The following is a 25766-nucleotide window of genomic DNA, read 5'->3' as shown; positions in this document are numbered from 1 at the left end:
TGGATTAGTATTACAGTGCCTTGATTTCTTATATCGTTGCTAGCTTCCAATTGCTCCATTCTAATTTTTAAGGAAGTATTTTCTTCAGTAAGCTTTTGGACTTCCTTTTCCATTTGTCCAGTTTTGCTTTTTAGGGCATTCTTCTCCTCATTGGCTTTTTGGACCTCTTTTGCCATTTGGGTTAAGCTATTTTTTTAAGGTGTTATTTTCTTCAGTATTTTTTTGGGTCTGATTTAGCATCACTCTCAGTTTTTCCTCTGCTTCTCTTACTTGCTTCTCAAAATCCTTTTTGAGCTCTTCTTTTTGAGCCTGGGACCAATTCATATTTTTCTTAGAGGCTTTGGAGGTAGGAGCTTTGGCTTTGTTGTCTTCTTCTGGTTGTATGTTTTGATCCTCTTTGTCACCAAAGTAAGATAATATGGTCTGACTCTTTTTGCGTTGCTTGCTCATGATCCTGGCCAATTGCTTGAGTTATAAACTCTTTTTTTAAAAAAATTAATTAATTAATTTTTTAGGCAATTGGGGTTAAGTGACTTGCCCGGGTCACACAGCTAAGTGTCTCAGTAACAGTGACACAGTAAGTGTCAAGTGTTTGGTCTGAGGCCGGATTTGAACTCAGGTCCTCATGACTTCAGGGCTGGTGCTCTATCCACTGTGTCACCTAGCTGCCCCTATAAACTCTTTGTTAAGGTAGGGGTCTGTTTCCATTGTGGAGAATGTACTGTTCCAAGCTGCAGGGGTTTTTGTGCAGCTGTTTTCAGAGATACTTCTAGGGACCTGTAAATTTTTAGTTCTTCCAAGGTGCTATGATCAAGGGCGAGGTGTTTACTCCTTTCCTGTCTTGTGCTCTGCTCTATGAGTGACCACAAGCACTCCTTTTTGTATTGGAACTGTGAGGAGGATTTCCTCTCCACCGCCACTACAAGCTCCACCAGACCAGTGCTCCTCCTTGCCCCAGGACCACCACCCAGAACTGTGACCTAGATCTAAGCATGGGCAAAGCAAGAGAATCCTGCACCATCAGAGAGATCCCTGCAATCCCCCTCCGATTAGCCGCTTGATTCACCCTCAGTCTGTGGGCCGGAAGCTCAGGGGCAGCTGCTGCCCTGGGCCGAGCTTGGGGACTGGGACTGGAACCCCACTGTGCTTCTCTCTTACCACCTCAAAAACAGACTTTTCCCACTGACCTTCTAAGTTGTCTTTGGCATTCATGGGTTGAGAAGTCTGGAAACCGCCACAGCTGCCCTCGATTCAGTCCTCTGAGGCCTGCTCCAGGGTCGCTGTGGCCTGCATGCCTACGCCAAACTGAGTTCCTCTCCCAGCCCAGTGCCATATACCTTTCTAATCAATCATCCAGGTTGTCTTGGGCTGTAAATTTGTTTCACGCTGTCTTTTTGTGAGTTCTGCTGCTTTAGAACTTGTTTAGAGCCATTTTTTATAGGTATTTGGAGGGGTTTGGGGGAGAGCTCAAGCAAGTCACTGCTTTTACTCGGTCATCTTGGCTCCACCCTCCATGCCTTTGCACTCTCTCTTTCTCTCCTCTATACCTGGAAAACTCTCCCTCATATCTGCTCCATGGACTCCTTTACTGCTTTCAAGACTCAGGTCAAACACCACATTGTCCTGGAAGCCTTTTCTGATCCACCTCACCTCCAGCCACTGTTGCCCTCTCTCCCCAAAATGCCTTGTGCTTACTTTGTATATATTCTGAATATATTTATATGTGTATTTGTTGGCTCCTCCATTAGAAGATGAGTACCTTGGGGTCAGGGACTGTTTAATTCTCTGTCTTTGTATGGGCAGAGCCTGTCACAATGCCTGGCAAAGAGCAAGTGCTTAAGAAATGCTTGTTAGTTAGTTGTTTTCAGTATGTGGAAGAGAGTGCTGTAAAGCATAAGTACACAGGAAGTTGAAACAATATGGGAACTGACATGCCTGCTCCTCACCCCTGCCTCCCTTCCAAGTTCAGCTCATCAGGAACCTCTTCCTGATTCCCCCAGTTACTTGTCATCCCAGCTAGGTGGCATAGTGGATAGAGCTCTTCACTAGGACTCAGAAGACCTCAGTTCAAATATGGCCTCGGATATTAGCTGTGTAACCTTGGACAAATCACTTAAGCTTTGTTTGCCTCAGTTTCCTCAACTGTAAAAGGGAGATGATAACAGCACCTACCTTGCAAGGTTGTTAGGAGGATCAGATGGGATCATATTTTAAAGCACATAGCACAGCACCTGGCCTATAGTAGGCACTTAATTAATGTTTTATTTGCCCTTCCTCCCCTCCAATTGCTTTATATTTCTTTTGAATATTTTTTATTTGCTTTTCTGTCTACATGTTATCTTCCCTCCCCTGTCTTCCACAACCCTTTCATAGAATGTCAGGTCCTTGAGAATAGGGACTATTTAATTTTTTGTCTTTGTATCCTCAGCATCTAGCACAGTGTCTGGCACGTAGTAAGTGGTTCATGAATACTTTTTGACTTGATTTGAATTGTGGGTTCTGGTTTTAAGTGGGCTAAACTGATCTGAGCAACTTTGGTCTAACTTCAAAAAAAAGCTTTACAAGATGTAGTTCTTGTAAGCAATCGCGTGAAGAGGGAAAGGTGATAAACAAGTGTCTTATAGAAGTACCTATCATCTCTTCTTCTGCTTCCCATTCCCCAAGTGCTAATTGAGGTGAGGAAGATGCTTAAAGACTTATACACACATATCCCCATCTCCTTTCCTTCCATCTCTCTCCCTTGCACTGACCCCTCTTCTTGCTTCCTCCATCTCCTTTCCCACTTACAAAAAAGAAGGAAAAAAAGTGCTAATTGACAGCAACAAAGGATTCTTTGCCTGGAGCCCTTCTCCTTTGTGTTAGCAGTCCAAACTTGGTACAAAGACCTGTAGTAACCTTTCCTCCTCTGCATCCACAGAAATTGCTTTCAGCCTTCTGTTATATATCCTTTCTTTCTATCAGGTTTATACTTGGCAAGAAAAGATTCTTTTGGTCATTTATTTATGTACCTCTTTTGATCTTGTTTTCTAATTCCACTCTTATCATCTAGTTTCCCATTAATCTTTTTAGTGGACTGCATAGGTATCTAACCCCAAACTGATTTGCCTCATTCTTGTGGGATTCTTTCAATATGTTAGCTAGTTTTACATCGCTCCTTCAGAAATATGGATACTCTTTATTGAATTTCCTTTCATGTTTTAAGCAGACACATGAAACTGCTTTGTGAGACTTATGGAGTCTCAATGGATATTATTTTACATTTTTGGGGAGGGGACATTAATTCCCCATTATGCAAATTTGAAAATAAATTGTTGATCTTTGGGAAAAATTAACAAACTTATTATCTGATTAAATAATTTAATAAAAATTAAAACTCATTAAATAAGTGCAGAGAAGATTTTCTTTGTATATTAGAATGATTTTTGCACATTTAAAATTTCATTTTAGATTAAATTGCCCATCACATTCTTACTTTTCTCCTCCAGGGTTTTGGCATCAGGCAGTGATTCACAGGCTAAACATCACTTCTGTCATCAACAATCAGACTCTTATTTGCTCTGCCAGTATAATCAACCTGAATCTCCCTCCGTTCCCCTTTGAATGTTTTGTCGGGTCTCTCTAGATTTTAATGCTTCTCACTTTAAGCACATCCATCTGACTTTTCCTCAGGACTGATGTTGATGATGATTTGTAGGACAACAACTTTTCCTTCTAGTTTTCCAACCTTCTCCACAGGAGAATCACTAGGAAATTTAAAGTGCAGCCCCTTTATGAAAAACTCAACAAAAGAATATAAATGAATGACAGTTTCTAGAATATGTTTAACCAAAACACTGCTAGTAATAGAGCCCATCCATTAATATTATATCAATGATGTTTTTGATGGAAAGCATATTGTGATTAAAAAAAAGTCTTGACAAGTAATATGTGTGTGATTGAAAATACATTCAGCTGTGAACCACTTTAATGGATTTGTTTCTTGACAGCTACAAAGGCATTTCCAAAAATCCTTATAAAGTTAAGTTGTTTGCTCTCATATCTTTGGGTTGATTCTGTGTGGAATGAAAAAAATGGTGGAGAAATTAAAACTTCAAGCCTACATTTGATGGGTTAAAAAAAGTCACTATTTACAGGAATGTACTGACTCAAATCATGACATTTGTCAAGCTAAAGAAAAGTTAAATATGTATGTATGTAAGCAAATAAATGTATTCAAAACATATCTGCAAAGTGATATATGAATGAGAAGCATTATTATCATTGCATAGAAATACTACATATAAAAGAATTCAGCAAGCATTCAAAATTGAAATTCATAATATTGGGAGATACAGTAAGAACTCCTTTATATGGTGCTTTGTAGTTTGCAAAGCACTTCCCTTATAATAATCCTGTGAGCTAAGTGTTAATTACCTCCAATTTACAAAGAAAAATGAGTCTGGGTGGTTAAGTGACTTGCCTATGATCACACAGCTTATAAATGTCCCAGGCAGCATTTGAACCCTGGTTTCCTGACTCTAAATCCATTGCTTTATTTACTATACCATGCTATTTCTAATAAAACACTCTATGTTGTGTGTGTGTGTGTGTGTGTGTTTTCTTCCCCTCCCCCCTTCTCTTTTGTCATTGTCTTTCAAATGGGTGAGAACCTTAAATAGTGAAACAGTTATTGTGATTTTCCAGCCTGGGTTCCTTGAGAATCTTACCCATCATCATGTTTGTAAGACTGAGGAATCACAAGGCAAAGAGCCAGACAGACAATAAAAAGACATTTATTAGTGTGCTAAGGCTTGGACTAGTGCGGTTTCAGCTTCTTAGGGTACAGATTGGGTGTTTTTAAGTTTTTAGACTGCTTAGAGTACACAGCCAGTCAGTGGCATTCTTTAGCAGAAAAGGGAATGGGGAAATGTGCAAGCCTTGGAGACACAGGTGTTGTTAAAGGTCTGTGGGAAAATACATTTCTGGGTGGTTAGTCTTATCAGAAGTCCCTGTATGGCAGAAAATTTCCAAGATGGTAGAGGCCGTTTTTTAAGTAGAATCATTTTTGTTCCTTCTGGTGTCACCAGTAGAAAGGGAAGTAAAATGCAAACTCTATATTTCTGTTTCCTTGATCTCAGAGGGGAGAACATAGTTCCCCCAAATCATAGTTCTTATTCAAGCCTGCTCCTTTTATCAGGTGCTACAAAAGTAGTATATGGAAAGAATGTCGGTCTGGTCAAACCACTATGTAACCTTTTGATAAGTCTTGTAGCCATTCTGGCTCAATATTTTCATCAATAAAACAGTGGTACTTCACTTTGCATCTGCTGCCCTACCTGGTTTCAGCTCTGTGGAGCAGGACCTAGCAGAGAACATTTTCTCTTTTACAGATCTCTGACATAATTGGATTTGTTTTCTGCCTTATCTACTCCCTGGCACCTTGACTCTCTCTGTTCTTGACCAGTTTATACTTTTACACTTGAAATTACTAGTAAACTTAGCTAACCTGGGCTAATTGGAGTTTCTATTCTATAAATTTACATCTTGACTCAATGGTATATCTCACCTTGCCTTTTTTGAGACATTACTTCTGTCCAGTCCCTTAGTATAATTGCTGTTTTGCCTTAGCTGGACAGTTTGGTAATATTCTGTAAGCTCCTGGTCAAGATGCTGCCTAGCCATGATATCACCTATGTCTATCATGTTACTGCATAGAAACCCTACCCTGCCCAATCCAAGCCTATTCTTAACAAAGGCACTGTGCTATGTACTTCAGGGGGTACACAGATCAGTAAAATATAATCACCATTCTCAAAGAGTTTGTAATCTAGTAAAAGATATGTGAGAAGACGTGACTATTCTTCAAAGCAGAAATATAAGTGGCATATATAAAATACATGGATTCAGGGGAAGAAATCACATCCAGATGGGGAGATCAGGGAAGGCCTCATGGAAGAAGTGGCAATTGAAGGAATGGATAGAATTTTAATAGGCCTAGAGATTTTGGAAGAGAACATTCTAGATAAAGAGAATAGAATGAGTAGACAGAGACAGAGTTTAGGAAAACTGAGCATTTTCAGGGAACAATGAGCAGTTTTAATACAATCCTAGATATGGAGCACATCATTATAGCAAGACTTGGAACTTGACATGCATGTCCAGGTGCTGTGGGAGATAAGACTGAAAACATAATTTGGATCTATATTGTTGGGGACTTTAACTTCCAAACAATGGAATAACACATAATTTTTTATCTGAATATTGACACGAAGCTATTCTTGAGAATGATTGATGAAAGATGGATTGCATTGGGGGGAGAACAGGCAGGAAGCAAGGAAATCAGTTGGGAAGCAATTGCTATTGTCTCTCCCAAGTGAGAGATGATGAGGGTCTGAATCTGGGAAGCAGGTGTAGGAATGGAAAAGAGAAGCTGTCTTTAAAAGATAACAGACAGATCAATTCTATGAGAATTGTTGACTGATTAGACATAGGAGAGCAAAGCTGAAGGAGTCAAAGATGATTGCAGGTTTTCAGCTTGAGTGTCTAGGAGAATGGTAATATCAACATATAGGAGAGTTTTAGGAGGAACCACCTGACTTAAAAATCCCTGCCAGTTGAAGAGCTTTTATTTTCAGGCGTGTCTTTGTATGTTGTCTCCCTCCATTAGATTGTAAGCTCCTTGAGAGCAAGGACTGTCTTTATTATTTTTTTAAATTGTATCTCCAGTGCTTAGCACAGTGCCTAAATAAATGTTTATTGGATTGGGATTGGATTGGTACTGGACTAGATGCAATTTAATTCAACAAACATTTATTAGAGACAAGCTGGTATAGAATCATAGATTTAGAGCTAGAAGAGACCTTAGAGAAGTCATTGAGTCCAACCCCTTCATTTTCTAGATGAAAAAGCTAAAGCCCAGAGGATTTAATGACTTGCTCAGGGTCACATAGCTAGTCAACGTCTGAAGAGGGATTTGAATTCAAATCTTCTTGACTCAAATCTAGCACCCTATCCCCTAAAACACACTGTCTTAAAATAAAACCCTGTAGTTTTGATCATAGATGAAGACTCAAATAATAGCATGATTTGGGAAGATGCTTTTTTAAAAAAAATATTTCTCAACCACAAGAATTTTGGTAGTCAGGTGACAGGGGTTCAAACTTTAGAAAAATCTTGTGACTCTTGGTTCTCCTTATCCTGTTTCAGAAGAAAGAGAGTCAATAGTAACAAAAGATGCAGTAAGGTTAAGTAGGACAGGCAAAAATGGACTGAGGAGGAGAAGTGAAAAATCTTTAGAGGGGGAAAAAGCTATATCAACTGGCAAATATTTTGTGACAAAGGAAATCCCTTGAGGAAAGGGAAGAAATCACAACAAATTTTGCAAGCCCCCATTGAAAATGACAATGGAGCAACTCTAGAAAAGTAATATGGGTTGAGGAATGAGAAAAAGCCGTTGAATTTCACAGTTAAGGAGATTGTCACCAGCCTTGGAGAGAGCAGTGTCTAGGCTTTGGAATAAGATATGACATTGCAGGGGTTTAAAAAATGAGTGAGTGGTAAGGTAGTAAAGGCAGCCAATGTAAACAACTCAGTGAAGGCCAGAAGTCCTTAATCAGGAGTTCATCAACTTAAATTTTTTTTCGGTAACCATTTCACTGTAATTGGTTTACTTTGTAATTTCATGTATTTTATGTCATGACTTTCAAAACTATATTCTGAAAAGGGGTCCATAAGCTTCACCAGAATGTCACAGATATTTATGACACAAATAAATGTTAAGAACTACTGTTCTAGGAGGTTGTCAGGAAAGGGGAACAATATAGAATGTAATGGAAAGGGATGATGGGGGAAGGTAAAAGTTTTTTACCTTCTTTTTTTACCTTCCAAAAAAAGGTTTGTTTTTTTTTGTTTGTTTTGTTTTTAAAGAATGAGGAGTCTTTAGTATATTTATAATCAAGTAGGTAGGCATCATTAGGTAAAGAGAAATTGTAAATAAGAGAGAAGGAATAATTAATTGGTGAGATAAGCTTCCAAAGTAGATTCAAAAGAATTTATCAAGGGCACAAATATGTGTTTAGCCTAGAAAGGAGAAGGGCCATTTCATCTTCTGAGACTAGAACAGAGAAGAGGATGGGTAAAAACACAGAGAGTTTTCAAGGTGTGGAGTAGAAGAAATAAGGGAACTAATGACAGATGGCCTTCATTTTTTCTCAGAAGAGTAGTATATAAGTCATTTGCTGGGAAGAGTGGTATGTGGATAGGAGTGTCTTGGCAACTCGAAGTGATAGTAAAAAAAAGTTGTGAAAGTTGCCGTGGGGAGTATGCTGGAAGGTCAATCAGGAATTAATAAAAGGTTGACCTGCAATAGTAAAGGTTTGGTGGAAATTAGGTAGTAGATGGTAGTGGTGGTCCACGTCTGTGGCATTTATCTAGGCATAAATGGCTGAAAAGCAAGAGGACAATGGTTGAGTATAGTTTCAGTGGTTACCTCTAGGGTCAAGATTGTCAAGGGAGTAACTTTAAACCAGAATGTGTAACCTTCAATAGCCTGTTGAACTGGGGAGACAGGATTGGAGGCATTCACAGGGGGTTGTGAATAAGAAGAATCCTTGGGAGGAGTAAGGCAGAAGGACAGATGGAAATATAGGATATTGAATCAGAGAAATTTCAGATATCATGACCATGGAAGTGAAATAGTTTTGGATGATAAATGCATGAAACATCATTTATTAATCACTTAGAGGTCTTTGTTCCAGACATCATACGAAGTGCCAGGGATACAAATACAAAAAGTGAGATGGTCCTTGACTTCAGGGAGCCCATAAGACAACACATATGGGGTGGACAAGGACATAGTCTGGGGAGTAATAAGGATAATTAATTGATCCATATGACATACCCTTTCCAGAAACAATTGTAGTTTTGATTTAATTGAGTCCAGACAAACATGTAGAAAGCAGGGATGGTTATGTGGTAGGATAAGGAGGAAAGAGAGTGTTATAGGCACAGCTGTAAGGCAGATGATAAGATGGTCCAAATGACTGTCTTTCAGGGATGTGAAGTTGTTTTGATCTGAGGTTGACCAGATGTAGTAGGCTAGGTAAGTTTACTTTTGCTCAGTTACCAGTCAAGATGACTTTGAAAATTGGGAGTCCTAAAGCTAAGTGGATTGACTCCCTCAAGGAATGATTGAATTGCTGGGTAAAAGAAATAGGAATGAGAGCTGGCTAGCTACAGGCTAGGGAAAATACCACATGAAAATAGCAATTCCAGTGGCTTCCTAATTGTCTCTAGGATAAAATATAAACTTTTATGTTTAGCTTTCAAATAACTAAACAGCCTTCATAACCTTTATAGCCTTCATAACTTAGTCCCAACTTCTCTTTCTAGCTTCACTGGACATTATTCCCCTTCCCACACTTTGTGATCTAGTCAGATTGGCCTTCTCTCAACCCCTAACCTATGACACCATTTCTTCTTTCTGTGCCTTTGCACTATCGGTCTATCCTGTCTGGAATGCTCTTGCTCCTTTTCTTTTAAGATGGAGCTCAAGAAGTACATTTCCAAAGTTGAGAAGATAAGAATGATTGCCTTATTAACCTTTATGATAGAAAAACAAACAAAACTATACCTATTTTTAATTGATCACAAATTTCCTTAAGTACTATGTTCTCCAACAATATAGATGAATAACTAAATTCAAATCAAATATTAACACAATCATACACATATACTTTTTGAATGTTGGAATTAGGTTACTTATTCATGTTACTAACATTATATAAAGTGACATTATATATGGGAAATTCCTATTCCCAGAATTAATCGGATCATTTTTTGTTTTAGCCTAGCAAATGATATTGACACATCAGCTAAACACAGGCATTTGTATTTTCTGAATGTTAAATACATACCTAATATTATTAAGACATTGACCGATGTTAATAATTATATGTTAAGATGGATATTGGCTATGGTTAGAATTTTAATCATAGCATACACTAGGGATTTGTTATGACCAAAACACAAAATAAAATCACAAGTGATGAGAAATGAACTTGGCAATACAGCTTGAGGTGTGAGATAGCAGTTTCAAATGCTGTTTAGGGAAATATAGCATTTAGCCATTATCAGTGAGCCATGAGGTTCGTAGTTTAGGAAAGGATGCGATTGTGGTTCTCTAGGCTGTCTCATATAATTACATATAATGACTAAAGTAATCACATGCTCCATCAACCAAAACATTTCTTCTGTTTCCCTAATCAGTCATACAACAAAAACAAAATAAACACTTTACATTGAATTAAAAATAAACCTGCAAGCAATAAAGTCTGGCAAGAGTCTGTTAGACATTAGAGAAGTCTAGAAATATGTGTGCCAGTCCAATTAGTAGACCTTATACATTTAGGAGCACATACCACAATCAAATGAATTTGTGAGTTCTTCAGATGTCTTTTGTGATTGAATAGTATAACTAGATAAAGAATCATTTTTTGATCCAAGATCTCCAGTTAAACAATTTTTACAATTAAACTACCTCTTACAGTGATTTTTCTGCTTTCCCAGAAACACAGTGTGTGACTTTATAATGTATAATTATCAGACGGATGATTGTAACTTTCATTTGTTAACCATTAGCAAAGCTTGCACAATCATGGCTATAGGATGATTTAACTATAACTTGTTCTCCTGTTCATATTTCACTTATCTCTGCCAGTCTTCCTTTTGCTTCCTGGACTGCTAATTGTTTTATAATTATTGGGCATAATCAAAGAACCAATATTCCTTCATCTCTGGTGAGACCCACTGTCAGCCAACTTTTTCTTCCAAGGCCCATTTCTGGTCTGTTTTGTCCTGTTCTATCCATCTGTCTTTCTCGAAATTTAATGCTAATAGGCCCTCTAGACTTTTTGCTTTTGCCTAGCTGTGTCTCTGTAAGACGGTACAATAGACAAAAGCATTAGATTTGGGTTTGAGTCCCAACTTGGCCTTGTAGAAATCACTTTGTCTCCCTGGGCCTCAATTTCCTCATCTGTAAAATGACTCAGTTAGACTAGTTGGTCTCTAAGATCCCTTTGAACACTGTAATCTATTCTAATTCAATATGATTTATTAATGTCCCCTTTCTCTTGAAAATTTCTGAAAATACAATGATCATGTTCTTTGTGTTCATAGATAACTCGTGATGTTTTTTGTCAGGTGGATGCTTAATGAATATTTTGAGAAGGCAGCATGATAATGTGTGAAGAACATTAGACTTAGGATTGGAAAGTTAACATGTGATCTTAAGTATCTTTCAGCTTCTCTGAGATTTTCATTTGTCTCAGTTACAATTTTCTTATCTGCAAAATGGGGACAATAACACTTGCACTAGTTGCCTCAAAAAGCTGTTGTGAGGTTTAGATTCAACAATGTATGTAAAGTGCTTGGTAATAATCAAGTACCTTACCAATGGGAGCTATTGCTAATAGATTATGAACATGCTTTTATAAAGCTCTTTATGGTTGGGGTCTTTTGTGTTTAATATTTTGGTGTGGTCACATAAAACACAAAAATAGGGAATTTCCAAGCTTAATTAACTTTTTCACTGAAACAATTTCTGTAGATCCCAAAGGCAACTAGTAGAATGCCATTGGATAACATTCTCCAGCACATGATTAAGTTTCTATGTTTGATTACCATCTGGTCTGTTGAATAAAGCTACCATTATGTTGATGGAATATGGTTCTCACTCAAACATGTTCTGTTTTCCACAGGCTTCTGAACAACAACCAAATCAGGAAGATTTCCAGAAATGCTTTTGAAGGGCTTGAAAACTTGCTCTATCTGTAAGTCACAGGAAAAATCAATAATACTACCCATGGTGCTGCGTGATTGCCTTCTCCTCCTCTTCCTTTTCTTCCTTCTTTGAAAAGTCATGAGTAATCTATTTGGGAAAATAAATTGTTAAGTTACATTTCTCTTCCTCTAACATGTCCAAGACCCCCTTAGGTGGAATTATGGTCCCCAGATCCCTATCTGAAAACCTTTGGGCCCATTTCTAATGAACCTTGTCTTGGTTTCCCAAACCTTAAATTAAAGGAAAGGAAACCAGCAGAGAAATTGTCAGATGTTTTACATTCATAGCTCACTAGACAAACCTATTTCAAAATCATGTTCATCAAAAAGAAAGAGTGGTATAAAAAACACAGCCATCCTTGAAAAAACTTTCCTTCTAAACTTGGGGATGGTAATAGAAGAAGCAACTTTGATGAGCCTGGATATGAACCAAGTTTGGGATCAATTAGCTTAAGAATATGGCTATAGGGGACAGCTAGGTGGTGCAGTGGATAAAGCGCCGGCCTTAGAGTCAGGAGGACCTGAGTTCAAATCCAGCCTCAGACACTTAGTCAGACACTTGACCCTTACTAGCTGTGTGACCTTGGGTAAGTCACTTAACCGCAATTGCCTCACCAAAAAAAAAAAAAAGAAGACTATGACTACAGACAATCATATTTCCCATTTATGACTGTCTTGAAAAGGGGGGGAGGGAAGAGCTCAAAATGATTACCAGTGTAGTCTCATTTGCTTATGATAGTGGATAGTGATCACATGTTTGATATAAGGTAAAATTCTATTTGTATTTTCTTATCACAAATTGCTTATTAGTAGGTTATGATGGAATATTGTTACATGGAAGAGCTAGGGAAAAATGGAAGAATATCAAAGGAAAATAAGAATGATGTGAATCTGTTGGAGAGAGAAATATAATTGGTTTTCACTATTATCATAATATTATTTGAAGGCCAATAAAAATGCAACTTTAAAAAAAAAAGCATTTCCTCCTCTAGTTTCCCCATGTTCCACTTTATCATATATTAGAATTTTCCTTGAACACTTGGCATTTCTATCACTCTCCAGCCTGCTGTGTCAAACCCCAAAACTCCTCAGGCTAGTATACAAGACCTCACACAAGCACCTCACCATCTTTATTCCTTATCCTTCCTCTAGATCCTGTGATACAGTTGAAGTGATGTTTATTGCACCCTATATGCAGCTTTACTCATGGTCAGCCCAAAGACTTTTTATACCTCATTGCATGTATCTGCTCTCCCTTCTCTACCAAACCATATCTTTTATCTCTTTCAAAACCTAACTCAAAACTACTCCAGAAAGCCTTTCACAACTGAGCAGTCCAGACTGCTCTATTCTTTCCTCGAGTCATGTTTAGGTTGCCTCAGTACTTAAATATATTCCCTTTGTACAATATTTCATTTCAGTGCAATTTGGAAAATATTTTGGGGCATCTACTAAGAATGGGGCCTCTGGTAGGCACTTGGGAAAAAAAGATGAGCAAAGATACAGCTATTTCTTTCAAGGAATTTATAATCTAATAAGGGAAGTGAGACTGTGTGAAAATAAATAAAATAAAAAGTTATAATGATATAAGATTTATTCTATAATCTATGATAGGAGAGGTCAAATAGAAAGCTTTGAAAGTTTAGAGGAGGGAGGGATGGATTAATTGCTGTCAGGGAGTACAACATGGAGGAAGTTGCCCCTGAAATGGACCCTGAAAGAAAAGGAAGATTTTAGTAGGTAGAAACATGGGAATTGTCCAGCTTAGGTATAATACCCGCTTTGGGCTCACTCTCTCATTTGGAGTACACAGAGGGTGGTTGATTATTTGGGTTCTAGGGATAACCTTATGGTTGACTGCTCCAAATATATCTCATAAGCTTCAACTGATATGCTTCCCCTTACCAATCAGCCAGCAGACACAATAAAGTTTTAGAAAAGACATTTATTCAACTGGAATATCAAGAACAGAAGTTATCCTACCCCACCCCCAGAAACAAGGAACACACCTCCCACAAAGATACATAGAATATAGAGTGGAGATGGCAGAGAGTGGGCATGAACTTAAAGTACAGCAGTAGCAAAGCACATGATATGACCAAGGCACTAAACAACTCTGGGGTGGCAAGACCTCAGTGCCCATTCTTTTGCTGGAGAGTCATCAGAAAGTTCACTGCAGGACAGGATGTCATTCTCCCACCATCAACTGCCTATTGTAAGTCTAGAACTGGGTATCCTGTAGACGTCTTTAACTCAATATGGCAGTCAGTCAGTCAATAGCCATTTATAAAGTACCTGCTACGTGTCAGACAATGAGCTAAGTATTGGGGATACAAAAAGAGGCAAAAGACAGTTTTTGCCTTGAAAGAGCACCAAGTCTAAAGGGGAAGGAAACAAGCAGACAAAAATATTCAGACAAGCCATATACAAGATAAAAAGAAAAATAATTAAAGGAGGGAAGACACTAGATTTAAGAGGGGTTGGGGAAGGCTTCCTGGGGAAATTGAGATTTTAAAGGAAGTCAAGGAAGCCAATAGGTGGAGTTGAGGAAAGAGAGTGTTCCAGGTGTGGAGGACAGCCAGAGAAAACTATCGGAGCTGAGAGGTGGAATGTCTTGTTCATGGAACAGCAAAAGCAGCCAGGTCACTATGTGAAAGATCACATTCACAGCTGAGTGGAGGATGGACTGAGTACCTGGGAGGGAGCATGGTAGAAAGTAGACTGGAAAGGTAGGAGGGGGCTAGGTTATTAAGGGCTTTGAATGTCAAATAGAGCATTTTGTATTTGCTCCTGCATGTGATAGGGAGCCACTAAAGTTTATTGAGTGGGGTGGGGTGGGGGTGGAGGACATTTTATTCCCAGTGCCTGGCACATAGTAGCTGCTTAATAAATGTTTCTTCACTGACTAACTGACAAAAAGGAATGCAGAGTACAAGGACTGTGGTGTCTTTTACATAAGGCCACATGCTGGTCTTGGTGGAAGGCTCAGGGCCTTTCTGCTTATAGCATTGCTTCCCTTCAGTTACCATTAGCATAAACCAGCAGTCAATCGAATGATTGAGGCTAAGACCTTTTCTGAAGATGTTGCCAGTTCCAGCTACACAGTCAATATAAATGGCTTCTCTTAATCAAATGTTTAGCCAATGAGAACCAGTTACAGAATGTATGTGCATGCTCCTCAGTCTCTCCAAGACACTTACTGTGAATCATCATGAGTCTCCTGGAAGCCAGCTTTCCTGCCTCTCTACACTGGGAATTGGCATCACCTGAGCACACTGAGGCATTTTTGTGCATGTACCAGTCCCTCTGTTACAACTGAACATCTGGTCTGAAAACATCCTCATTGCTAAGCACCATCGCAACAGCTCAACATCCATTTAATGATATTTCTCCCTTTAATTGTTTTTAATCACAGCAAAGGTAATTTAATGTTTTAAGTCTTGAAGTTTTCTGTAACCAGTGGATTGACTCTGTAGTTCATAATTTATGACATTATCTTTGTTTTTTGTTCCTTCTCCTTCTCACTGATTCTTTTTTTTGTCACATCCACAGAGATATATGAGCATAAAAATACAGAATTTTACTAGATACCCTAAAACACATAGAAAGTTTAAAATGTTTATGTTGATTCTATGTTTTTGACCTTTTACTCAAAACTGTCACTACTGACAGTATTAATAATGTGTGTATCATTTTTACTGTTCTCCCTTCCATTTCCTCCAGTGCCTTCCTCTATCGTCTTTTCTTGCCTTTTCAATCTTTTCCACTACATTGGCATCTTTTTCTCTTCCTCCTCCTCTCCTTCCTTTTCATTCTTTTTTTAAACTTTTATTAAGGAATTTTTAATTCAAAAGTATAGTAAGAACAAACATACCAGTATTCCCTCAACGTCTGTGGTAGAATCCCCCTCTATACCTTTTAGTCTCTGGGCAGGGGAGGAGAATTAGGTACATAGTCTAACTCAGTTACCGTATAGCATTAGCACCATCAAATTCCAAGTCCAAAAGAGGTCTCCATCTACTCCCCTCCCCCTTGCTTCCTGGGATCCTGGCTTTTTTAGGGGTTCCTTACTGGGTTGGTAATACCCAGTCTGGATTCTGAGGTCTCCATGGTTCTGATTCTTGGACTCCTCTCTCTGAACCTGGAACTTAAATGGATAAACAAAACAAGACCAACATCCCAAGCCCATTTCTTGGATCCTAACGAGGGAGGAACGAGTCTTTAGACCTCTCCTCAATTATTACATAATGCTACTAAATGAGTGAACTAGTCCTTCACCCCTGGACATTGCTGGAAGAGAGATGTCCTTCTCCTCTTCTTACAAACGTGTGCAAGTCTTTCCTATTCCCCCCCCCCAAAAACAAAAACAAAAACAAAAACAAGCCCAACAATCTTCCCCTTAAACCTGCTGCAGCCTCAAACTACCAACTTGTGTTTCTCCTTTGTTTATCCTACAAACTTCTTGGAAGAGTAGTCAACATTGTGATGGCATAACACTCATTGCTTACTCACTTCTCAACCTACTAAGGTCTTATTTCTGTCCCTAGCCCTTGAACACACCTACTCTTAAAAAGGTCACTAACAAATCCTTAATCTGCAAATTCAAAGGCCTCTTCTTAGTCCTAAACTTCTATGTCCTAACTGCAGTATTTGACACTGTTGATTCTTTTTTTTAAAAAGTTTTTATTGATGTCTTTTGTTTATTACATCATCATAGTTTTCCCCAGTATCCCTTCTACTCTTCCTCCCAGAGAGCTACCCCATATAACAAATAGTATTTTTTTTAAAGACAAAACCAATAAAAACATCAACAAACAACAAATCAAGGAAAAAGAAGTGGGAAAAAAATGTAACTGATCAACACATTAAAAAATTCCCAAAACATGCAATGTGCAACACTTGTGAACCTCTCCCCTCCACCAAGGAGTTTGTTCTTTTGAGTTATCCTTATTTTTCCATGATTTTGCAACAGACACTCCTGTTTTGTTTAAAACTACTCCTGTTTTGTTTTGTTTTTTGCTTGTTTGTTTTTTTGGAAGGCACGAATCTCTTTTAATCTAGCTTATTTTTTTTGCTTCTTTCACTGATTGCCTTGTTTTCCTTCCTCCAAATGTTGATGTTCCTCACACTTTGTTTTTAGCTCTCTTTTTATTTTTCTCTGTATTCTCCTTCTTTAGGTGAGAGTCTCCATATGCATGGGTGGGTAGATGGAATCTATCCTCTATAACCTCTATTTCCATACCTTTCAAGATTTTCGTAGCTAGTGAGTCTGTCCCAAGCTCCAGATCAGCATTTCCAACTATCATCTACATATTTTTACCAACTTATGTTATCTCGAACATGTCTAAAATAAAATCACACTAGAATATTACCTCCTTGAGCTCAAGGACAGTTTTTTGTTTTTTGGTTTTTTTTGCTTAGGCAATGAGGTTAAGTGACTTGACTTAATCACACAGCTAGTAAGTGTTATGTGTCTGAGGCTGGATTTGAACTGAGGTCCTCCTGAATCCAGGACCAGTGCTGTATCCACTGCACCACCTAGCTGCCTCTCAGATTTTTTTTTGTTTTTGTTTTTGTTTTTGTTTTTGTGTCTTCAGTTCCCAGCACTAGGTATTGTGCATTGTAGGTACTTAACAAATGTTTGATTAATTGAATGGAAATGAATTCAAGGCCCAACTTAAATGTTTCCTCCAAGGTCATCAATAACATCATCATCATCATCTTTAGCATTTATACAATGTTTTAAAATTTGCAAAGCACTTTATATATTTAACTCATTTGATCTTTTCAACAGCCCTGTGAGGTAAGTACTATTATTATCTCCACTTTACAGATGAGGAAACTGAGGTAAAGAGAGGTCATACAGCTAATAAATGTCTGAGGCGGGATTCAGACTCAGGTCTTTCTGACTTCAAATCCAGCTCACTATCTGTGTGCCACCTAGCTGTCATTAAACCTTTCTTGACTTCTTTTCTAACTTCCTTCTCCCCAAAATTAGAAATAATTTTTCCACACTCTGAAGTAACATACAAATTTATTAATTTTCTTCTCATTTTAGCTTCAGAATATACCTGAAGTTATGGTTATTTAGGAATACTTATTTGTATTAATGTTCATGGCTTATCTTTCTCTAGATTATATGTTCCCTATAAACAATATCATGTCAAATACTTCTTTATTTAGCATAGGACAAAACAAAACTCTATGTAAAGTCTCTGAGAGGGAAGGTCATCATAGGAGGTTTCTTAGTAGAGATGATATTTTTGGTAGGTTTCCCAGTTTGGGCAGGAATTCACCAGATGAAAAGCAAAAGAGAGGACATTTGTGGCATAGCAAACAGTGAGACTAAAGACACACAGGTGGGACAATGCAGAACAAGTCTGGGGAGGAGAAACATATCCTGGAGTGTGGTGTCCATGGAGGGGAGTGGTGTGAGATAATGCTGCAAAGGTAGAGCAGCTCCAGATGGAGGATGATCCTTGATACCAGGCAAAGGAATTTCAGCTTTACTAATTCTGCAATAGAGAGACCTGGAAGATTTTTGAGTAGAGGCATTCCATGACCAGATCTATGCATAGTAAAGGTTATTCTAGATGATATTCTGGTATGAAAGATATGTTAGAAAAAAGAGAGTGGAAGTGGAAAGACTGGTCAAGAAGTTGTTGCAGCAGTTCAAATGGCTAAGTGAGGCAAACCTGCATCAGGATGGTGGCAGAGGGAGTAGAGAGGAGGGAATGAATGTGTGAAAGGTTTCAGGAGGAAAATTTATAAGACTTGGTACCTGATTATATGAGAGATCAAGGAGAGCAAAGAATCAAAAATAGCTTTAAGATTTCAGTATGGAAAATTGAATCAATAGTGATGCCACAAATTAAAATAGTGAAGTCAGAGAGAGGAGCTGGTTGAGATGACAAGCTCAGTTTTGGACATGTGGAGTTTAAAGGTCATCTTAATGGAATGTCCCTTTAGGCAGATGGAGATCTGGGTCTGGCGCTCAGAAGAGAGGCAAGGCAAACATTTAACAAGCACTTGCTATGTGCTAGGCACTGTGCTGAGTGCTGAAGATACAAAAAGAGGCAAGAGATAGACCCTGCCCTCAAGGAGCTTACAATCCAAAGGAGGAAGAAAACACACAAAAAGAAGGTGAAAGGGAAAAGAAAGGGGGCTATTGGTGTTAATGTCTAGAGAGTCAGAGGTAGAGAAGAGAAGGGAAACAAGGGATGGCCTGAGCCTTTAACCAAAATGCAGGCCCCTGGAGGAAATCGCCAATGTGAGAAGAGGGCCAGCATGATGGAAAGGTGTGCCAACTGGCCATCCTTTATTCCCTTTCTGGCTCTGCTTCTGACTCTCCAGACTTTGCCACCACTCCTCAGCTACCTTTTCATCCTGGAGATTCAGAAGCAGATCCAGAATAGGAATGAAGGAAGGTCAGTCTAGAGACACAAGTTTAGGAGTCATCTCTGTGTTGTTGAGGTTGGTGTGAGAATGAATGAAATTAGTGAAGGAAAGAATCTAGATAAAAGAGAAGAGTGCCAAAAGTTGATTCTCAGGAAACAAACATTAAGGTAATAACCAATGGTATGGCCAGGACTAGGCCACAAATCTCCTTACTTGTTTTTTTTTTCCTTTATAGTATGTCTTGATATTTTCTGTCAATTGAAAGGAAAACAGAGTCATTACCCTCTGTCATGATTTTCATTTAATTTTTATCTCATCTACTTTTCTCCAGATGATCTTAAGGAAATTAATTAATTAATTCATTCATTCTATTTAAAATACTCTCTCAAGTAATCTTAATTCCAATATTACTAATATCTATAAATTAGAGTGTCTCTTATCTTCTTTATCATTTATTCTTCCATTTTAAAGATCCCTACTTTAAAAAGAAAGTTAAGGACAGTGTGAAGAGGAAAATTAGCCATAATACTGCAAAAACAGAGATGACCAAGTATTAATAGTCTTGTAATAGTATTTCCTAGGGGATTATTTCCAAATAGATTGTAAAAGCATGGGACCTGAAAGAGAATAATTTATCTTACCTGTGTATGAATTTTGTCAAGGAAAATAATGAAAACATCTATAGTTTGGCTGAAACTGAAATAACCCCTCTTCAGCCTCCAGAACCATCTCTATAAATATCTGCTTTCATTAACTTAAAAAATACATAGGACTAGTATTAAAAGCTTTGGGAAGTAAATAAGCTAGACTAAAAAGTTCTAGTAAATAATGTAATAACAATAACTAGCTTTAATATAGATTATTAAGGTCTGTAAAGCAGTTTACAGATGTCTTATTTGATCCTCATACTTATTATTCCCATTTTAAAGATGGGGAAACTGAGACAGAGAGAGGTTAGGTGATTTGTCTAGGGTTACACAGTTAGTAAGTGTTTGAGGCTCGATTTGAACTCTAGTCTTCTTGACTCCAGGTCCAGTGCTCTATTCATTACATCATCTTGCTGCCTCAGTTACCTAGATCATAGAAACTTAAAAAAAAAAACAAACAAACAAAACCAAACCAACCAATGAACAAACAAAAACAACAAAAAACCAATGAAGGCATATCTAAAAGCTGGCCCAAAGTACCATAGAATTGCCTTCTCTTTAATTTCTTGTATTGTCTATGTTTTTTTTAATCAAGAATTGCTAAAAATCAATAAACAAGAATACAATAATCACCATTAAAACTTCAGTAATCTTGTATTCCAGAAGAGGCAAGCTTTGGTTTGACTAAAAACAATTGATCTTTCATATATATATATATATCACCTTCATTTATTAATGTACACCTTTTTCTACAGCAATTTGGAATGCCGTTCTTTGTACACAAAGAAAAAAAGACAATAAAAAAGCAGTTCAGCAAAAGCAGTTGACACATTAACAGGATCTGAAAGTATATTTAATATTCCACATGCATATGTCATCCTCCTCCCGAACCTAAAAAATGGAAGAATGTGTATTTTCTCATCTTTTCTTCAGGGTCAAACTTGCTTATAATAATTACACAGCCTTCAGTTTCATTTTGTTGTGTTTCCCTTTGCATTATTATAGTCACTGTGTATACTACTTTCTTGCTTTTGCTTGCTTCACTCTTAATCAATTCATATAAATCTTCCCATCCTTCTTCATATTCTTCACATTGGTTGTTTCCATTACCTTCGGACCACAGTTTATTTAGCAATTCCCCAATTAATGGGCATCTATTTTGTTTACAATTTTTTGCTATCGAGAAAAAGGATGCTGTAAACACAGTGGTATATATTCAACCAGTCAGCAAACATTTATTAAGCACTGACTTTGTGAGAGGCACCATATGGTTAAGTTCTGGGGAAATAAAGAAGGCAAAAACACACTCTTTACTCTGAAGGGGCTCACATTCTAATGCTGTGTGTGTGTGTGTGTGTGTGTGTGTGAGAGAGATGTGGGGAACAACATGCAAACAAGTATGTACTTATATATAGGTGGTAAATGGGAGGTGATCTTAGAGTTCAGTTTTGGGCATATGGAGTGAAAGATGTCTGTGGGATTTCTGGGTTGAGATGTTAGTTCAGGAGAGACATTAGGACTAGACAAATAAATCTAAGAAACCTCAGCATATAGGTGATAGTTGAATCCATAGTTACTGATGAAAACATCAAGTAAAATAGTCTAAAAGGAGAAGAGAAGAAAGCCCAATACTGAGAGCCTTGGGAACACCTATAGTTAATAGGCATGACTTCCATGATGATCCAATGAAGGAGACTGAGAAGGAATGGTCAGACAGGTAAAAACAGAACTAGGAGAGAGCAGTGTCATGAAAATCTAGGGAGAAGAGAGTATCAAGGAAAACAGGTATTGACAATATCAAAGGCCACAGAGGTCAAGAAGGATGAGGAGTGAGAAAAGGCCATAGATTTGGCAATTAGGAGATCACTAGTAACTTTGGAGAAAGCAGTTTCAGTTGAATGATGAGGTCAGAAACCAGATTGCAGAGAGGTAGGAAGAGAGAGAGAAGAAAGGAAGTTGAGGAACTTGTTGTAGATGGCTTTCCCAAGGAGTTTAGCCCCAAAATGAAGGAGAGACATGAGGTGACAGTTAACATGGATGGATGAATCAAGGGAAGGTTTTTTTTGTTTTTTGTTTTCTTTTTTTTTTTTTGGCAAGGCAATTGGGATTAAATGACTTGCCCAGAGTCCCACAGCTAGTAAGTGTTATGTGTCTAAGGCTGAATTTGAACTCAGGTCCTCCTGTCTCCAGGGCTGGAGCTCTTTCCACTTCGCCATCTAGCTACCCCACAAGGGAAGGTTTTTGAAGACTGGGATGACATGGATATGTTTGTAGGTGGTAGGAAAACAGCCAATAGACACGGAAAGAATGAAGGTAAGTGAAAGAGTGGGGATGTTAGAGGGAACAAAATTCTGCAAAGACAGGATGGAATGGGATCACTTGTGCATGTAGAGGGATTTGACTTGGGTTACCTTTTTCTATGAGGTAGGTGAAGGAGGAGAAAATGGAAGGAAACCTCTTCTTCTTGCCATACCATCTTGGATGAGAAAGAGTTCTTGGCAAATGTCCTCATTTTTTTCAGTGAAGTATGAGGTAAGGTTTTCAGCTTGGAAGATGGGGAAAGTAGAAGCCATGAGTGATTTGAGGAGGGATGAAAAGGTTTAGGAGGCACTGTGGTAAGAGGTATAATAAGTCAATTAGGGAGGTGTAAAAAGAATTGCCTTGCCTTCCTGGGGGCCGAGTTGAGATTATGTATCATAAATTTATATGACCATTTATATATAACCAGTTTCATAGTTTTCTCCAGTTTTATTAAGTAGGTCATGTGTAGGAATGAAGGCTTGGTGGGAGTAATCTAAGACTGAGGCTTGTTAGAACAAGAACTTTGATAGGGATAAAGTGTCAAGAACTAGAAAGAAGAGGACTGTGTAGAGTTGAATTGGTTTACCAAGAGGTCAGTATGCAGAAGGGAGGGGAATTTCACTAGTGCAGAGGTGCCAGGTATTAGTTTTGAGACCATTAAGATGGAAAATATATAGTCCCTACCCTCAAGGTGTTTATAATCTGATGGAGATAATATGGCTTACATACAAATGGTTGAATACTCAGTAACCTCTCTTCCTTCAAGGTTCATTCAACCATATTTATCACCCAATCATGATTCTGGTGGCTCTTGTCTACCTACCTGCAAAACAAACTCTTTTCTTCCTCAATTAGTTCAGTGACTTTCTCACATTCTTTCTCTCCCTGCAAATTCTGCTCTCATAGGAGGAACTTTGATATAAACACCCTAACCTCATAGTTCCTGGACTTACTCATTTCCCATTACTTATTCCTCAACCTACTTAGCCACATACAAAAATAGTCATACCTTTGACCTTATCATCACACACAAATGCACCATTTCCATTTTCTTTGGCTGAGACTCCCTTATTTGATCAAAATTTGTTGTCATTCAACTTTTTCCTCTGCCTTGCAATCACAAAGCTTTTTCTTCATGCTTATAACTTTCAATCTCTTTACCCTTCATTTCCTTCTCAAGCCATCACCCTTGTACTGGTTAAATTCTTCTCCCTTCCACATATTGACTTCTTGGTGAACCAATTCAACTCTACACTGTCTTCTTTCTGATTCCTTGACATTTTATCCCTATCAGTGATTTTCCATTTCTCTTATCTCTTCTCTACCTTTGTCATTATTTCAACAAGTATTTTGCTGAATAAAGATTTATTAGATACTCCTGATTTTCCATTCATTGTACCTTCTCAGCCTACCTTTCTTTCTCTCTTTCTATTATCTCCCTGATTTTTCTCCTTTTGTTTTCTTTTCCCTTGTTTTCCTTCACCTTTCCTTCCTCTTTGCTCTCCCTCTCTCACCTTATTCATCCCATTATGAAGCATGTAACATTCTTCACAGTAGGTGCTTAAATTTTATTGAATTAAAGTATTTGTTGGTTAGAAATATTTGGGTTATGTCTACATGATTCTATCAGACCCAACAAAACAAAAGTTTTAGTTTTGTCAATAAAGGCAAATTGTCCTAGTAGAGCAATCTGATTTGATTGTCAAGATGGACTAGATAATAGGACCAGGCATTTTGAGGTCTGGGTATTTCTCTCAACAACCAAATTGGATCAACCTTGTGACAAATTCTGTTGATCTATTAGTAACTGAATTGCAAATGGCTAACCAGGGGACTTAATGCATTCCCAGATAAGGTTTGGAATTCCAAAACAAAGCTCAGTCCAAAGAAGGATGGAGCACCACAAGACAGGACACAAGGTAGGAGTCAGCAGAGACAAAATAAAGCAAGTCTTCTATATTGGAGGGAAATATTCACAATAAGAAGGGCAGCAGGGGATGATGGAGAAAGATCAGGTCTGTTGGAGACCTGGTAGAAGAGGCTCCAAAAACAAGTAGAGAGTTAGTAGGGAGTCTGGACCTGTGGTGCAGATGAAGGTTTGGGAACTTGTGCTTATTCATGCTGGAGGGAACACCTGGGGATCTGGGGCTTGCTGATATTCAAACTCCCTAATGTGGGAAAAGGGGCATCCAGCCGTGCTGCTGGCCTTCCTTTGAGGTGGTGAATCAAGGGATCTCAGATTTCCCCCAGTGGTTTCTTAGACAGGTAGGGAAGGGAGGCTCCTGAAGTCCTTATATTTGTCCCCTTCTTAAATTATGGAACCTCTTTGACTGTTGTGAGCTATTTTTCAATTGGAGAGTTAGTTAGCTTACATGGTTTCATCTAATGTTATCCATTTCATCTGCTAAGAAGCTATTCAATTTTACTTTCTTAAAAACGGCAGTAGTTCATGAGTGACAATATAAAAATCATAGGAAAAATGCCATAATATTTCTGAAAGAAAATATTTGATTGTAGAATTAAAATGCATCTTACAACATTTGACAGAAGTCAATAAAACCTTGGGCAGAAATAAATATGCGTACTGGCAGAAGTACTTTTATAGTTAGTCTCTGGCTCTGGAACACACAAAAGGAAAATTCTGCTTTTAGTTTTTCAATCTTATTTCAGTTCTAAAATTCAGCTAACCTTAAGTGAACCAATATTCTAGAGCACACCTTCTTAACAATTGTACTTTTCCTTGTGAAGCTGAAAGCATAATTTGTCCTAAGATTTTTTTTTCATTTGTTTTTGCCTAAAGGAAAATAGATTGTATGTTTTGAATCAGAAGATATTTAGTATTTGGTGGGGGGAGTAGAGGGACACTAAGGAATGCATTTGTATTAGGAAAAGATGTGCTTTGTTGTATACTTGGCAGCATACAACTACAATTCAGTGGTGTATTTGGTCCAGTAAAAATTAGCTTTAGGAAGATGCATATCCTATAATTAAAATGTGCAAGGCATGGAAAACTCAGAGGCATTTAATAGTCTATTGAACCTCTGTATTTAAAAAAAAAAATCAGTCCTACATAAGTAAGAGAGCATTAATCAATTGTTTATTACATATTTACTGAGCAGCTCTGGCACAGTGAATAGAGAGCAGTTGAGGCACCAGATGTTGTGCCCGGTTAGTTCAGTTTCAATGGTGGAATGAAAGGAAGCACTTACAAGCCATTTAACATTTAATAATAGAAAGTTTAATTAGCCATAATATAACTAGGATATGTAGCAAGGATGCACTAGTACTTAGTTTACATAGACATGCCCCTCCCGTCCCCAGGCTCTATCTCCAGATGGAAAACATTTGGTCAGTAGAGCCCAAAGGGGTGACTTCACTACTCAAGTGAGACCTACATTACCAGGAAGCTATATAAACACAGCTCAAGGCCACCAAAAAGCCCCTGTCAAGGGAGGCACCGCTTGAGTCTTTTCCCATCCCCATACCATGTCCTGGATTTATAGCCTTTTCCTTATTCAGATGATGGTGGAGGTGAGGTGATTCTCATATATCTCTGTCTATCTATCTATCTATCTATCTATCTATCTATCTATCTATCTATCT

The 25766-nt window shown here is 38.1% G+C and overlaps 1 protein-coding gene across 1 annotated transcript in view; it reads left to right on the top strand.

Moving 5' to 3' along the window:
- Positions 1 to 25766, top strand: part of LOC114054133 (peroxidasin-like protein) — a 475034-nt gene that overhangs the window by 238480 nt on the left and 210788 nt on the right. The window contains exon 3 of the mRNA XM_027877274.1: positions 11736 to 11807. Coding sequence (XP_027733075.1) covers positions 11736 to 11807 — 72 coding nt within the window. The remainder of the gene's footprint in view (positions 1 to 11735; positions 11808 to 25766) is intronic.

Source organism: Vombatus ursinus, unplaced genomic scaffold (genome assembly GCF_900497805.2).
Source record: "Vombatus ursinus unplaced genomic scaffold, bare-nosed wombat genome assembly UNPS02014812.1, whole genome shotgun sequence".
Taxonomy (NCBI): domain Eukaryota; kingdom Metazoa; phylum Chordata; class Mammalia; order Diprotodontia; family Vombatidae; genus Vombatus; species Vombatus ursinus.
This window is presented reverse-complemented; position numbering and strand designations above follow the sequence as displayed.